Source organism: Haliotis rubra, unplaced genomic scaffold (assembly GCF_003918875.1).
Source record: "Haliotis rubra isolate DU_JTF1 unplaced genomic scaffold, ASM391887v1 Scf257, whole genome shotgun sequence".
Taxonomy (NCBI): Eukaryota; Metazoa; Mollusca; class Gastropoda; order Lepetellida; family Haliotidae; genus Haliotis; species Haliotis rubra.
This window is the reverse complement of record NW_025766636.1, coordinates 248754-265147: the sequence shown is the minus strand read 5'-3', so window position 1 is coordinate 265147 and position 16394 is coordinate 248754. Positions and strand designations below refer to the sequence as shown.

Genomic DNA, 16394 nt, shown 5'->3' with positions numbered 1-16394 from the left:
GCCGTTCATTAACTCCTTATCGAAAAGCTAATTCCTGATCCAACAATGGTGTCAGTTACATTATGTAAACATTTTTGCGCCAGATGGTGTTGGTCCCCCTGAACCTAGCGCCCCCGCACTTGTTGATGCGAGCCTGGATGTATGATTCATTCACTCACTAGTTGTCTCAGACGTAAGAATGCTTAAACTTTGGATTAAATAATGTTACATTTATTCTTACGTCATGCTCTAACACACATCGTGATTCATTAACACCACACAGCTGGGCCTCCTTTCACAAAGCACTAAGGTGATCGTAAGTCACTAAGGTAACCTTAGTGCAATGTTAAAGAATAGGAGTTAAGGTTAACCTTAGTAAAGGTTGCTTCGCGAAAGGAGGCCCTGGTGCATTTGTTCTAAGACCGTATGGTTGTACTGTCCCTTGTTGCGCCAGGATTCGCTGATCGTTGAATCAAATATCAGATTCAGTCTGTTTATTACGAACAGTTTGTTCTTGCTATACCAGTAGTCACTTTTTCACCTTTTTTTTCAACAGCAACTTCAACGTCACACATCGCTACCATATTATCCTGACACACTGAAATACTGTTCAAGACGTTCAGAAATTAAACGAAACTTGTGAGCGGTTCTATTTTAATACCAGCTGATACCAGCTGATCCTTGTGTGTTGAACCTGCCGGGCTTGTCAACTGACATAAAACAGTCGGGATCAACGAACGATTATTTTAGTATGTAGACAAAGTGCTTGATCGGTCAGTGGGAGCTGGACGATGTCTATTACATTACAGTGACCTACGTGTCTGTCAGGCGGTAGATACCCAGCCCCTGTGATACCTGGGTCGTGTTGCCAGTGGTGGAGCAATGCCAGGTTGATGATCAAGCAACAGCTCTAATGTGTCAGGCAATGTGAATATATATAACGAGATGCATGTTAACAGCAGTTCATGTATTTAAAAAAGGAATTTTTCACGGTTCCTTGGAGTTGTCGTGATAATGTTTGTGGTGAAACAAAGTATCTCAAGCGTATAGACTATTTTATATGTAGACGTGATATTGATTTTAGTTACAGTTGCAAGATCAGTCCTGCCTCACAACGAAGCACATGTCATACATGGGGTCTTGTTCAAAATTGCATCTGTTCACCCAGCAGAACATGGGTACCCGGTGGGATAACTCATGTGACTAATAACCTTCACTAATAACGCCTCACAGGCAGCTTGGGTTATCGGGGTAATAATAATCAGATTGTGATTTCAGCCACACGTGATTGTATCAAACTTTGCATATTTCAGGAAAGCTCTACGCACATTCTTATTATTCACGTGAGTATATCACTGATGATATCACCAGCAACAGCAATATCAGTGGCACTGAAATCAGCTCAACAATATAAGTAGTAGTTGCACCAGTAGTATCACCATCAACAGCAATATCAGTGGCACTGAAATCAGCACAACAATATAAGTGGTAGTTGCACCAGTAGTATCACCATCAACAGCAATATTGGTGGCACTGAAATCAGCACAACAAAATAAATAGTAGTTGCACCAGTATACGTAGTATCACCAACAACAGCAATATTGGTTGCACTGTTAGTACCACAACAAAAGAAATAGTAGTTGCACCAGTATACGTAGTATCACCAACAACAGCAATATTGGTTGCACTGTTAGTACCACAACAAAAGAAATAGTAGTTGCACCAGTATACGTAGTATCACCAACAACAGCAATATTGGTTGCACTGTTAGTACCACAACAAAAGAAATAGTAGTTGCACCAGTATACGTAGTATCACCAACAACAGCAATATTGGTTGCACTGTTAGTACCACAACAAAAGAAATAGTAGTTGCACCAGTAGTATCACCAACAACAGCAATATTGGTTGCACTGTTAGTACCACAACAAAAGAAATAGTAGTTGCACCAGTATACGTAGTATCACCAACAACAGCAATATTGGTTGCACTGTTAGTACCACAACAAAAGAAATAGTAGTTGCACCAGTATACGTAGTATCACCAACAACAGCAATATTGGTTGCACTGTTAGCACCACAACAAAAGAAATAGTAGTTGCACCAGTATACGTAGTATCACCAACAACAGCAATATTGGTTGCACTGTTAGTACCACAACAAAAGAAATAGTAGTTGCACCAGTATACGTAGTATCACCAGCAACAGCAATATTAGTTGCTCCAGTAGCATCTCCAGCAACAGCGATATCAATGTTGGTATCAACAATAGAGGATGGGTCGGAATCGGGAGACAACTCAAATCTTCGAGGCCAACATCAGAGAAATCATTTTATGAGCCCATGTGTGGATTGTCATTGACAAATGCATTCTTCTGAAAAATAATGTAAACGGCTATACGCCATGTCGTGTCTGGTGCTGTCTGTGCCTGACGAGTGCTGACAGTTAGCTCACCTGGGTTAAATACAACTTTAGTCGCCGGATATTCGGCTCTGTCAGGTATGCATACATGGTTTGTCCCACTGCTTATTTAAACGTTCGCGATTTACTCGTGTGATGTCTGGCCACCCTGCTGCCACCGCACAGTCGTGTTGACTGGAGTTGTTACGTTTATGATATTCTTGGACGGTTCCGTGCTTCCCCCTTGGGAAAATCTCCACTTTGGTCGGTATGTGAATTGGGGGAGGCTGACTGGGTTATCTATGAATAAACTTTAAGAAAGCTGGATTAAACTAGGTTCTTCTAGAAGCTTCTAGATTACTCTTGACTCTCAGTATAAATATAGTGCCTTGCACACGCTGACATCTACTGAATCTGAACAGAAACAAAATGATACATTGCCATCATGGGATCACTGGAACACATGGCGTGGCTTTATGTGATCGGCATATAATACGAAACTGACAGACACAAAAAATTATCGTATCACTGGCAAAGGTCATGTACGGTACAATTCCATACTTTGATTTGTATCATATGGTCACCATTTTTAAGAGAACAATTGCTTTGGCATGTCTTTGTGATGGGTGCCACTGGTGGGACAGGATGCCTTTACCTTTTCGCGATATAGTCGGAACAGTACAAGTCTGGTTGGAGTCTCAGAGCTTTCGGAAATAACAGAAAATAATTATTAATAGCACAATATCGTCGTCCGAGATTGAGATTGACCCGGACTGTACGTCTTTGAAAGCAAGGTGCCTGGCAGAAGTTCGTCGTCACTGATATAAGACATCGCATTCACCGCCGAAAGGGAGACCCAATGGCGGGATGTTCCATTTATTACGTTGTGCCAACTGCCCTACCATTTCTAATGATAATGATGATGAATTTATATGGCGCCTTTTTCCAAAACGTATTTGCTCAACGGTACTGAAAAGAAAGTCTGAAAGACTGTGAGAGGATATTGTGAGCAGATGGGTTTTTTATGGCTTTATTTTTGAAAGAGTCTTTACAGTTGATTTCTCTGATAATGATTGGGAGGCTGCTCCAGAGTGGTGGGGCTGCAGTTGAGAAGACCCTAAGGGAGTTGCTGAAACGGAGAGGTCTGCTGGGAGTGTGGGACTTACAAGATTCGACAGATATTTGGGAAAGTCATTATCATAAATACAACTGTGTGTCAGAGGAAGAGAAATTGATTCTGAAGGATATAGAGAGCCAGTGAAGTTGTTTGAGAATAGGAGTGGTGCTATCATATCGTGGAACACGGGCAACAACTCAAGCAGCAGCTGAGCGGTATTATAGTCCAATAGGTGACGGATGTTGCTGATGTTGACGATATGGAAGTAGCAGGAGCTGGAAAGGGCACTAATTTGTTGTTGGTGGCAGTTCAATCGAGGACGACACCTAAATTTTTACCTGACATGCAGGTGTTGTACAACCTGTGACGTGGTGTCCTGTGTCTGCGTGACAACGCCAGACCCCATACACCCCCCACAGGTAACGTCAATGTGTCTCCCCATATATGTACCACTTGAACGCCATTGAGATGTAATGGATGATCGTGTTCCACAGCTGCCACAACCTCTAGCCAGTCGACAAGGGCCTTGTCCTACAAGAACAATGGCGGCTTATCCCACGTGACGTCATGAGACAGATGACTTCTTCTGTGCACCTGAGATCACGCACCTGTGGGTGTGAAACTGAGAACTGTGTCTTGTAGCAGGGGGTGGTCATACACATGTGGTCATACATGCTATTACTGTGACGTGTCATTGTCCCAACTACCTTGGGGCATTACCTTGAAAGATTATTCTGTCTACCCACCTCAATTTGGGCAACTGTCATACCAATATCGCTTGCTGTACGATAATGTCTATTTTGATCTTTTCAATACAATTTATTTCATGCATTGGCCTTTTGCGGTTTGTACACTAGACTGATTTAATACAATGGTACAGTTTCATTTGGCCGCTATTGTAGATAAGAACATTCATTAACACTTACAACAGAGACGTAAATGAGTTCGACCGACGGTCTAACCTAAGAATGAATTACAGTCAGAAACTTATCACGTTTTATCATCACCACAGAACAGTAAATGGACCTCACACATGTATGTGTGATACTGGTTATGTCATGAGTGACCACCCTCTTTTCCCCTGTTAATCACTTGCATGTCTTATGTTATACTCAAGTTCGCTAAAATACCCAGGCTTCACAACCACAGGTTTATGTGGATACTTAGTCTCCACACACTCACAGACAACGTCTTGCGGCACCTTGGTGCTGTAGCATCAGATTCAACAAATGTACAGCGGACGCCCTGTCACCTCACTGTACCAATCATCAATTAGACTTAATTATATTTCGGTGCCGAATCTATTTTCCTCAAAATGACCATACAATGTTTACATCTCCCAGTACATGTGTTTCGAGTAGGGCTGCCAAAACGTGTATGTGTACCCTATTGACAGCAATCAGTAGCGCTAATCAACAATGTCATGATGATATCACAACATTGACTCCCCTTATACCACGCCGCCAAATAACAGGTTACGTACACCGTATTGGTGACACCACTATATCAGTGACAGCAAGGACATCACTATATCAGTGACAGCAAGGACATCACTATATCAGTAACAGCAAGGAACCACTATATCAGTGACAGCAAGGACACCACTATATCAGTGACAGCAAGGACATCACTATATCAGTGACAGCAAGGACATCACTATATCAGTAACAGCAAGGAACCACTATATCAGTGACAGCAAGGAACCACTATATCAGTGACAGCAAGGACATCACTATATCAGTGACAGCAAGGACATCACTATATCAGTGACAGCAAGGACATCACTATATCAGCAAGGACATATAGTAACAGCAAGGAACCACAGTGACAGCAAGGAGGACATCACTATATCAGTAACAGCAAGGAACCACTATATCAGGTGACAGCAAGGACATCACTATATCAGTGACAGCAAGGACATCACTATATCAGTATCAGTGACAGCAAGGACATCACTATATCAGTAACAGCAAGGAACCACTATATCAGTGACAGCAAGGCTAAGGTCACCACTATATCAGTGACAGCAAGGACACCACTATATCAGTGACAGCAAGGATCACCACTATATCAGTGACAGCAAGGACATCACTATATCAGTGACAGCAAGGACATCACTATATCAGTGACAGCAAGGACATCACTATATCAGTGACAGCAAGGACACCACTATATCAGTGACAGCAAGGACACCACTATATCAGTGACAGCAAGGACATCACTATATCAGCAAGGACAGCAAGGAACCACTATATCAGTGACAGCAAGGACATCACTATATCAGTGACAGCAAGGACACCACTATATCAGTGACAGCAAGGACATCACTATATCAGTGACAGCAAGGACATCACTATATCAGTGACAGCAAGGACATCACTATATGACAGCAAGGACACCACTATATCAGTGACAGCAAGGACATCACTATATCAGTGACAGCAAGGACATCACTATATCAGTAACAGCAAAGGACACACCACTATATCATCAGTATACAGCAAGGAACCACTATATCAGTGACAGCAAGGACATCACTATATCAGTGACAGCAAGGACATCACTATATCAGTGACAGCAAGGACATCACTATATCAGTGACAGCAAGGACACCACTATATCAGTGACAGCAAGGAACCACTATATCAGTGACAGCAAGGACATCACTATATCAGTGACAGCAAGGACATCACTATATCAGTGACAGCAAGGACATCACTATATCAGTGACAGCAAGGACATCACTATATCAGTGACAGCAAGGACACCACTATATCAGTGACAGCAAGGACATCACTATATCAGTGACAGCAAGGACATCACTATATCAGTGACAGCAAGGACATCACTATATCAATAACAGCAAGGAACCACTATATCAGTAACAGCAAGGAACCACTATATCAGCGACAGCAAGGACACCACTATATCAGTGACAGCAAGGACACCACTATATCAGTGACAACAAGAAACCCACTACAGAAGTGACAGCAAGGACACCACTATATCAGTGACAGCAAGGAAACAACTACTTAAGCGACAGCGAGCAAATCAGGACATAAGCGACAGAAAGGGTATCACTACATCAGGAAGAAGTCTGGCAAATGTTAGAAGATTAACACACTTTCGTCCAGTGAACATATATTTGAACCAGGCAATAAAGCAAAGCGTTGGCTGGACGTGATGTGTGTGTGTCTGGACGTGATGTGTGTGTGTCTGGACGTGATGTGTGTGTGTCTGGACGTGATGTGTGTGTGTGTCTGAACGTGATGTGCGTGTATATATGGACGTGATGTGTGTGTGTCTGGACGTGATGTGTGTGGTGTCTGGGCGTGATGTGTGTGTGTCTGGACGTGATGTGTGTGTAGCTTGACGTGATGTGTGTGGTGTCTGGACGTGATGTGTGTGTGTCTGGACGTGATGTGCGTGTGTCTGGACGTGATGTACGATTTACGCCAGTGGAAATAACATGTTCTACAGCTGTGGTGACAAATGAACTGGAACTGTTGTATAGAACATACTAAATATGGTTTATATAGTTAACATGAAATGAAGGTTCTTGGAATGATAGTTCAAAGCAAAGTTCAGAGATGATTGGGGAAAGGATGTACTCTCATGCTTAATGAATGTTGTAAAATAGTGATGTAATATTGCTACCGCACATCATGGACTATGTCGTGAGACCAAGTCAGTATTCCATCCCATCAAAACAAAGTATACCCTAAAATTGTCTGGGAACACATATTTTTGGAATAGTATGTTACGTACTAAGTTGATTTCTGAATGCATTGGTACTTACAAAGTATACAGAATAGCAGAATGATATATACCATGATAGAGTCATCGCACCACAAACACTCTCGGGAAAATACGTAATTAAAATAAATATACTAGAGTGCTGTTGCCAGTCCCAGATCCTATGTACTTCTGGACAATAACCTTGCATGTGTTCAAGCTCCTGTTTTGTGATTTATGTCGCAGAGCAAGGTAAGTGGTTATGATGAAAGCACGATTTCTCAAATCTAAGACATATATTTAACGACACATTTCGTATTTTCTGTATCATTGTTTATACCTACACTGCTTATTCATATAAACAGGTTTCATTTTTATTTAGATATAACACAAGCACAGTAATGAAATGCTACACTGATCGCCATTTGCATGGTTGAAACCATTGCTATTAACAGGCTGGAATTACTGAATTAGGCGTTTATTTCATTCACTCATACAGCTTCTGTGTAGTTCCATTGACGTCACTTGAAGTTATCACTTCCAATGTCGAATATGAAACTGGTCATGTAGTTGATATACTGTTACATAAATTAACACCACACTTAAACGTTTTCATTCACCATAGTTACATAGTAATTTGGCCTTCTATCTGGGACGGTAGTATTTCTTGTTGGTGCTTGTGTAATGCATGACATAGCACGGCTGGTTACCGTTAGAGTCTTTTCTATTCTAACTTTTGGTTATGGGATTAACTATCCTAATTAAAGCACTTGCATTTGGTTACCTGTCGAAAATCTGGTTGCAGTCTTCAGGTGCTGTTTGGTTTGTCTGGTCCAGATTCGACTGTTTACTTGTTCCCTACATATATGTTGGATTTTACAGAGTTCGGCATAAAACAATATTGGTGAAAGATGTTTAAACTCATATTCTCATTCAAAGGATAATTTACAGTCACTGGACCAGGAATGTTTTTTGTTGTTGTTTTCTATTTTAAAAGAATTAACTGGACACTATCATATTGCAAAACGTGATATGTCTAGTGATTTAATAAACATCCGATCATACTTCACAATAGTTTGAAATTTGTAGCGTGACTTTCTATTTTTTTAAAGATTCAATAACACTTAAAGTGTCTCCATATACGGTTTGTGGTGTAGCTAGTTTAAAGTCAGATTCACCTGTAAAGTCATATCGTCCATATAATCAGAGCAGGTGATTGCAGTTACCAGTTATTAATTATGATGACTGTCAATTTTGCCTTGATTAGTTGCACCTTCAGTAGTAAGTTCAAACACAGAAACCTTTTGCTGAATCTGATTCCAAACTTATCCTGAAAGAGCATTCACCACAGTCACCAGTAAACAAATTTTGATCGTTGATATCTTTGATATTTACAATGTAAATATGTCAAAGGTAGCAGAGGAGGGATAGGGTTTGTTGAGTCTACATGATATGTGTAATGTAGAGCTACGAGATGTAACTGAGGATAACGTGTCTGAAACAATAGACAGACACATAGAAACGTTAAACCTTTTCCTTTTTGTACGTCATCGTTCTGGAACAATGATCTGTGTATGTCCACTTATATATAATATCACAACCTTCAAACAGAATGTGACACATATATTCAAACACCAGTAGGAGGTGAGGTTAGGTGAAATTGGGTTTAACGTCGTGCTTGAGAATATTTCGCTCATATGAAGACGAGCATGCGTGTGTATGTGTATGTGCGGCTGCTTGTACTAGCCCAGACTTAAGCTGGTTTTATAGTGCTAGCCCACTGAGATACCATGCCGCAGTGAAGCATGAATACCCCACTCAGACCCATTTAACTTACTCCGAGCCGACCAGTCCTTGTTGTACCCATTAATGCCGAGCGCCAGACAGGGACCAACAAGTACCATATTTTAACGTCTTTTGGTATGACGCGGTCGGGGATCGAACCCGCGACCTTCCGCTCTCCGGACGGAAAACACCAGTAGGAAGCATCAGTGTATCTATGTTTTTGGTTCCATATTCATGTCATCCGTCATTTCAAAATTACGCCTGCGAACATGCTAATCTAAAAATAGGAAAGTGAAGTTTTCGTGAATGTGTTTGAAATAATGGGACAGTGTAATCATAATGTGTCTTTTTTCTCAGCCTGTGAACGCTCTGCCAATGGTCTGCGCAAGTACCGCTGCCCAACTTTGGACCAGTATGGCAACATCCGATGTATTGATGACAACAGTCTTTGCAATCACGTGCCAGATTGCCCCGAGGGGGAGGACGAACAACCTAGTCTCTGTCTCTTCTACAAAGTTGTAAGTCTTCGTGAAGACCTTAGGGTCGGTCAGCTTATGATACGGCAAGGTTAAATGTTTCCCACCGGAAGCATCCTTGTTCCCCGCGACAGTATTGTAGTAGTGTTCAGGCAATCAATACTATTTCTGTCTATTATTTCCCTTCCATGTGCATGGATTCTCAAATCGTGGAGGGCGGTGGGGTATCCTACTGGTTAAAGCGTCCTCTCGTCAGGCCAAAGACCCGGGTTCGATTTCCCACATGGTTAGAATGTTCGAAGCCCATTTCTGGTGTTCCCCGCCGTGATATTGCTGGAATAATGCTAAAAGCGGCGTAAAACCATACCCACTCACTCAAAGCATGGGTTAAATGATCCCACTTAACCACGTCCAAGATTTTCTTGATAATGATTTCTGGTTTGCAAACACTATGGCGATGCAGTGGTAAGAGCAGTTCCTTGAACGGCATAACCTTGGCTTTTCTTTTCACATGCTGCTGACACGAAATTTTGTTCTAATCAGCGTTAGGTCGGATTATCGCGTCCCCAAAGCACCCACATATGTAAAGCAAACACATATCTGTGGAGATAATCTAATTACTTAGCAGTTAACTCACTTTATAGTTTCAAGGGAAGTGACAGTGACGGGACCCAGTGGTTAAAAGTAGCACAGATGTTGTTTACAGAGATGCGTACCTTTTCCGGGCATAGGGTCCAACGTTCGTGGGTTCGAATCTCAGATATGCCTCCTCAACACCATGCACCTATTTATGGGGTTCATCAAATATCCAAATTCAAATTGTATAGTGATTTTCTGATTGTCCAGTTTGGGACTGAAAGTGACTTCCCGTTTGGTGAGGTCAAGCGAATGGTATTCCAACTTTAAGTAGCAGTGGCACATTTTACTGACATTAATAATAAATATACACAAATACCTCGATGCCTCGGGTGTGGTAACACTATCTCAGTACACTTATCACAAGTGTAGCAGTGCCATCAGATTAACGTTCCTCCTCCAGGAAGATGACACACCGTAATAAAAAAATGATATGGTATAATGTTGCAATCATATTAACTCCCTCGCTCTGAAATTATATTTCTTCGATTACTTTGGTGTTTGTGCACTACGTTCCTCCATTCAGGTGAGTACTCGACAGTAATGACAGTTCTGCGACAGCATCGCACAGAGTGCATGAGTGAGTTTAGTTTTACGCCACACTCAGCAGTATTCCAGGCTAGCTATATGGCGGCGGTCTGTAAATAATCGGATCTGGTATCAACAGCATGAGCATCGATCTACGCAAGTGGGATACGATGACATATGTCAACCAACCCAGCGAGCCTGGCCACCCGATCCCGTTAGTCGCCTCTTACGGCAAGCATGGGTTACTGAAGATCCAATCTAACCCTGATCTTCACGGGTCCGCGCAAACAGAAGCCTGTAGGTGTTCCCTGCACTGAGACAGTTACCTGGACCATTGACGGCGTAGGGCTCTTTTGACTATCGTGAATTTAATGGCTTCGTATCATTATCTCAAGACGGTCGTATTCATTCACGAGTGATGGAGGAACGATTGTGTGTACACTGTTCAGGTCAAGGAGAGAACCATAACAATGTGTGTACGCATATGTGACAGGTATTGACACTGGCGCGTTTCCATGTTTCAGATTGACCGCGACCTGAAGGCATTGTTTGACTTCATCGTTGAAAGGTTTGAAACACATCTTCACCGTCGTCACTGAGTTCCAGAAATGAATGGAGCTGACCTCTCGCCCCGTCTGCCTTCACACAATGGCCCGCCCCGCTGGTGTTACAAACCTTTTGTGAATATGAGAACTTACACGAAGATCTTTCAATGCACACGTTATACCATTCAAATAAGTATTTTGTGAAGCATTTGTTTTAATGATTTTTAACTTCCTGTTTTTTATTTCGTTTTTATATTAAAATGATTAATTCAGATACTTATAAGTGTGAGACCTGCATCACGTCAGGATTAAGCTGGGATGCTGTAAAAGGCGGCGTTATACCTACTGTCTGACATGCTGTCTGGTATGTCTCATTGCATGGAAACACTCCCCGCTTACAAAAGCAACATCACCTTTTTTCCTCGTTTACACTATGGTCTTATACCTCGTCATGTCTCGAGCTTGTGATTATTCAACATATCTTTGATGATACTAATGTTAACGATTTTAGACAGTATACTCTATGTCTGTTATATCGACTGTCTGGCCCTGCTTAGTAATAAGTATACAGACAGCCACGGATATGTATATGTTCAGAGGAATATTCAAGCTGTTAAATTGGAAACCATTTGACTATAGTTGATTAGTTGATAATGCCCCTGTGCAGATTTTAATCACATAGCCATACTCAAATAGCTTGTGCAATTCCCCAAAACAATCAAATGTCTGAGACACGTATGCTGTTTACATGAAAACAAAGTAAACGTCGTGAAATATCTAAAACTTGGGTGCGTAACCCAACTCAAAACCCAGAATGGGAATACATTCCTGACGACACGCACTTAAAGGTTGCCATCAAGCGTTCAATCCAAGAGCTGCTTAATCCCAAAACGGTACTTAGATCTATGCATAAAGATTCAGTGTGACAAAAACGTTTCAACAATACTGTATTACAACTTTCCACTATCCCTTTATGTCGAGTAAATAAACAACTCCAGCCTTTGTTGCTTACATTTCGAACATTTTACATATGTTTTATCAAGATTTCAAATAGCGTCATTTGACTCCTGCTCAGAAGATGTTCGATAAAGGTTACAACATCCAAAGCCTCAGTAAAGATTTCAAACGTTTTGACAAAAATGCTGTCCGATGCAATTCCCTATTTTGACTTGTACCATGACTTGTTCCCGTGTTTTATCAGGTGAACAATTGACTAGCCTTTGCATGTGTTGATGACAGGTGCCACCGGTGGGGCAGGATACGCTCACCATTTTCGCGAACACCTGGTATCATCACTATTTGATAGTGATTCATAAACACATGCTGGTGATATAGTCGGAATTGTACTGTCGACTCTGCTTTTAGCAGATCTTTCTTTTGGATGTGGAAAGGCTTTTGTCGTTTCTATCTACATTCAAGCTTTATCATGACTAATATGTAGAATAAAAAAATGCAGCTGTAATCTTCCAGTCTTGGAAACGCTCCATGGCGTCCTTTAAGCCGCATTCCCCAACATGTCGGAGATTGTAATTCGATTACCCAAGAAGAAGCCAAATTTATCATTCGGCAGTGTACAGTTTCGAATGTATATAATGCTTCGCGAAAGGTAATGGAGTAACGGTACTTTCGTTGATGTTTAACTATTCAGCTGAAACATGATTTTATTATTTTGATTTTTAAACTATATTCTTTGTTCGCCAGTCTGTATTTGTTCATGTATAATACCGGAGACATTCTGAATAAATGTTAATATGACAATATTATCAAAAAGGTGTTCCTTTGTAATATCAAACATAATCGTTTACCTTTGGATGTTTTGTTCGTTTATTTGTATGTCGTATTCAAGTTAAACGTACAGCGGCCTATAAGCATCGAGACAACGGAAAATTGCTTGTTCGTTCCCCTCTGTTTTACCACTACACCTTGATATGTGCACTCGCTGTCATCCTGCCTGTCACTCGTCATTCAGAAGATAAACACGGCCTGGTTAGCCGAGTTAAATCAACACATTGTGTCTGAGCGCAGTACCTATGTTAAACGGAAGGATGGAACACAGCCGAACCAACTGCAAGCGATGGTTACCCCACCGCCTCCTCTAACCAGAAACCCCATTAGTACTTACGGATTTTCCAATAGCTACGAGATGCATATATTACATCATTAGAAAGGAAACCAGTACTTGCTAAATGGAGAATACTAGACAATTGCAATAACTGACTGATGAAAGATAAAGTCATCAGAAACATGTACCTCTAGGTTTTAATGCAAAAGTATTATTATTTATTATTTATCTCATCTTCGGCCATTATGCATATTTCGCCAGCACGTCCGTGAACTCACGTGACCTTTTACCCTTGTGACGTCATATCCGACTTCGGTCGGCCATGATGCCTGAGAGTGCACAGTCATCGAACAATGAAGTTAAGATACGTAGCGTTCACTGACATGAACGCTGTTCATGTTAATGAACGCTCTGTATCTTAGCTACGAACAATGGAAATAGGCAATACGGACGAGGTAAATAGTTTTGATGGCAGTTTCCGATCGACATAACCGTTACCGTAGACCGTTGATTTGGTACACAAATAATTAATGTTCATTTCATAATATTCCATTTATACCACGTCATTATATGTTACAACTTACTGCCAGTGGTATTTTTAACATTGATTAAATCAAGTCCGATTGTGGTGAAATATATATTATTAAAATCAATAAGACATTTCCCATGAGATTTAGAGCCCCAAATACTGCAGTCTGCCCGGGGGAAAAAGATCTATTAATACAACGGCAAATGATGAAGTACCTTCCAGCTAACAAATTCGCGTCACAACGTTATGCTTTCGTTGTTACAATGTTATTCTGTGCAGGCCCATTTACGTTGTGGCCTGACGTTGTGACCTGACGTTGTGGCCTGACGTTGTGACCTGACGTTGTGGCCTGACGTTGTGACCTGACGTTGTGGCCTGACGTTGTGACCTGACGTTGTGACCTGACGTTGTGGCCTGACGTTGTGGCCTGACGTTGTGGCGTTGTGGCCTGACGTTGTGGCCTGACGTTGTGACCTGACGTTGTGGCCTGACGTTGTGGTTGTGGCGTTGTGGCCTGACGTTGTGGCCTGACGTTGTGGCCTGACGTTGTGGCCTGACGTTGTGACCTGACGTTGTGGCCTGACGTTGTGGCCTGACGTTGTGACCTGACGTTGTGGCCTGACGTTGTGGCCTGACGTTGTGACCTGACGTTGTGACCTGACGTTGTGGCCTGACGTTGTGACCTGACGTTGTGACGCCTGACGTTGTGACCTGACGTTGTGGCCTGACGTTGTGACCTGACGTTGTGACCTGACGTTGTGGCCCTGACGTTGTGGCCTGACGTTGCGACCTGACGTTGTGGCCTGACGTTGTGGCCTGACGTTGTGGCCTGACGTTGTGGCCTGACGTTGTGACCTGACGTTGTGGCCTGACGTTGTGGCCTGACGTTGTGGCCTGACGTTGTGACCTGACGTTGTGGCCTGACGTTGTGACCTGACGTTGTGACCTGACGTTGTGACCTGACGTTGTGGCCTGACGTTGTGACCTGACGTTGTGGCCTGACGTTGTGACCTGACGTTGTGGCCTGACGTTATGATACGTCATTTGTACGTCGCCACAAGGTAAAGTTATTTGATGCTAACGTATTTTACGTTGTCTTAACGTTCTATTTAACGTTAATAGTTGAATAGTTTTCCCAGTAGTGAACAATACATAAGAAACAAAGCAGAATTTCACTTCAATGTTTTTTCTTCAATTTGCATGCAGTTTTAGTCGTGGTTTTTCTTTAGCTTTAGCCGAATAGTAAAGAAAGAATCTCAAAGTGAAAAGTTATACCGAAAACTCTATCGTGACAAGTTATAAGAAACGTTGTTATAACGTTGTGAGGAGCCCAAAGCATAACGTCCCCTCAAAGTGAATTTGCAACGTTGTTATTACGTTGTAACATAACGTTATAAACTGACGTAATGCTAACGTTGTGTCAATGTAGTGTCATGACGTTACAAATCTACAACCTCCCCACAACGTTGCGAAAACGCTGTATATTATCTAGACTGTTACAATCACTGTTATCCATTTTGTCGAATTACGCGCGACGGCATGAGACTCGTTATTTGTCAGTATTGTGTCCCGTGAACGTTGTTCTGTATTGTAATTGGCTAACCTGATGTCATTCTAAGGTTATGACCTAGCACGATAACTATTTCTATGACCTAAAACTAGGGAAGTATACATTGTCCTGACAGTATTTTAGTCGGGAGATAAATTAAATTGCGTCGATTGTGTTATCTCTGCTCGACCAGGCTGGGATCTTGTATGGAAACAAGATAATATATTAATGAGAACAAGCATCCTAAGTTTTTTCAACGAAATATTTCCTTGCAACAGTGTCATTTTTGTAGGAGCCAATTCTATTTTTCCCCGTCTGAAGCATAATTATTTTCTAAAACATTTTCTGGGACAATTAATTTGTTTGTATATAAAAAAAAGACTACCTCCAATCACCAGTTTACACAAAAAGGAACGGCATTCCCATTTCAAAATAATATTATAGGGGTGGGTACTGGTTGGAACTGTATCAGATTTTGCTAACAAATAAATAATTGCTGCTAAATAATATCGTCTATTTAAAAAAAACGTATGTTGACATCACGTGGTGCCTCCGTTTCGCTTGATTCTTCTTCATCTTCCCTGGAAGTTTCTCATGCAAGATGTAAAATTGGGTCGTACTGGTACGGTCTAACATCCATGTAAAACATGACATAGGGAACATCCATTACTCCCTCAGGTATGACGTCATGTCACGTGATACCCGCTTTTGATCATTAACTGTCGGAGATACGGTGTTTTAGGTGTTTATTGCGATTTTACAAACTTTTTGTTTTATTTTAATCATGGAAGGTGACTTTTAGAATGCTTCTACCCCTATGAAAAACAACAACTTTCGTGTTAGTATTCTCCTTTAAATAGGTTCCAGTACTGCAATAATGCTTGTGCAATAGACAAAGCCCAGTTTGAAATGGTACCCAACAACCTTTCCTTGTATAGCGGTAGGAACATTTCCCAATTCCGTGACGGGATTCGAACCGTATACCTTCTTACACGGGCTCACATGCTTTGTCTTTATAACCAGAGGTTATCCCTGTCACCATTTAGTCACTGGTTT

The 16394-nt window shown here is 41.6% G+C and overlaps 1 protein-coding gene across 1 annotated transcript in view; it reads left to right on the top strand.

Moving 5' to 3' along the window:
• The window catches only part of LOC124279794, a 35114-nt gene extending 22732 nt beyond the window's left edge, over positions 1 to 12382 (top strand). Inside the window, exons 2-3 of the mRNA XM_046715672.1 lie at positions 9371 to 9531; positions 11178 to 12382. Coding sequence (XP_046571628.1) covers positions 9371 to 9531; positions 11178 to 11252 — 236 coding nt within the window. The 3' untranslated portion in view covers positions 11253 to 12382. The remainder of the gene's footprint in view (positions 1 to 9370; positions 9532 to 11177) is intronic.
• Positions 12383 to 16394: the final 4012 nt, after the last annotated feature.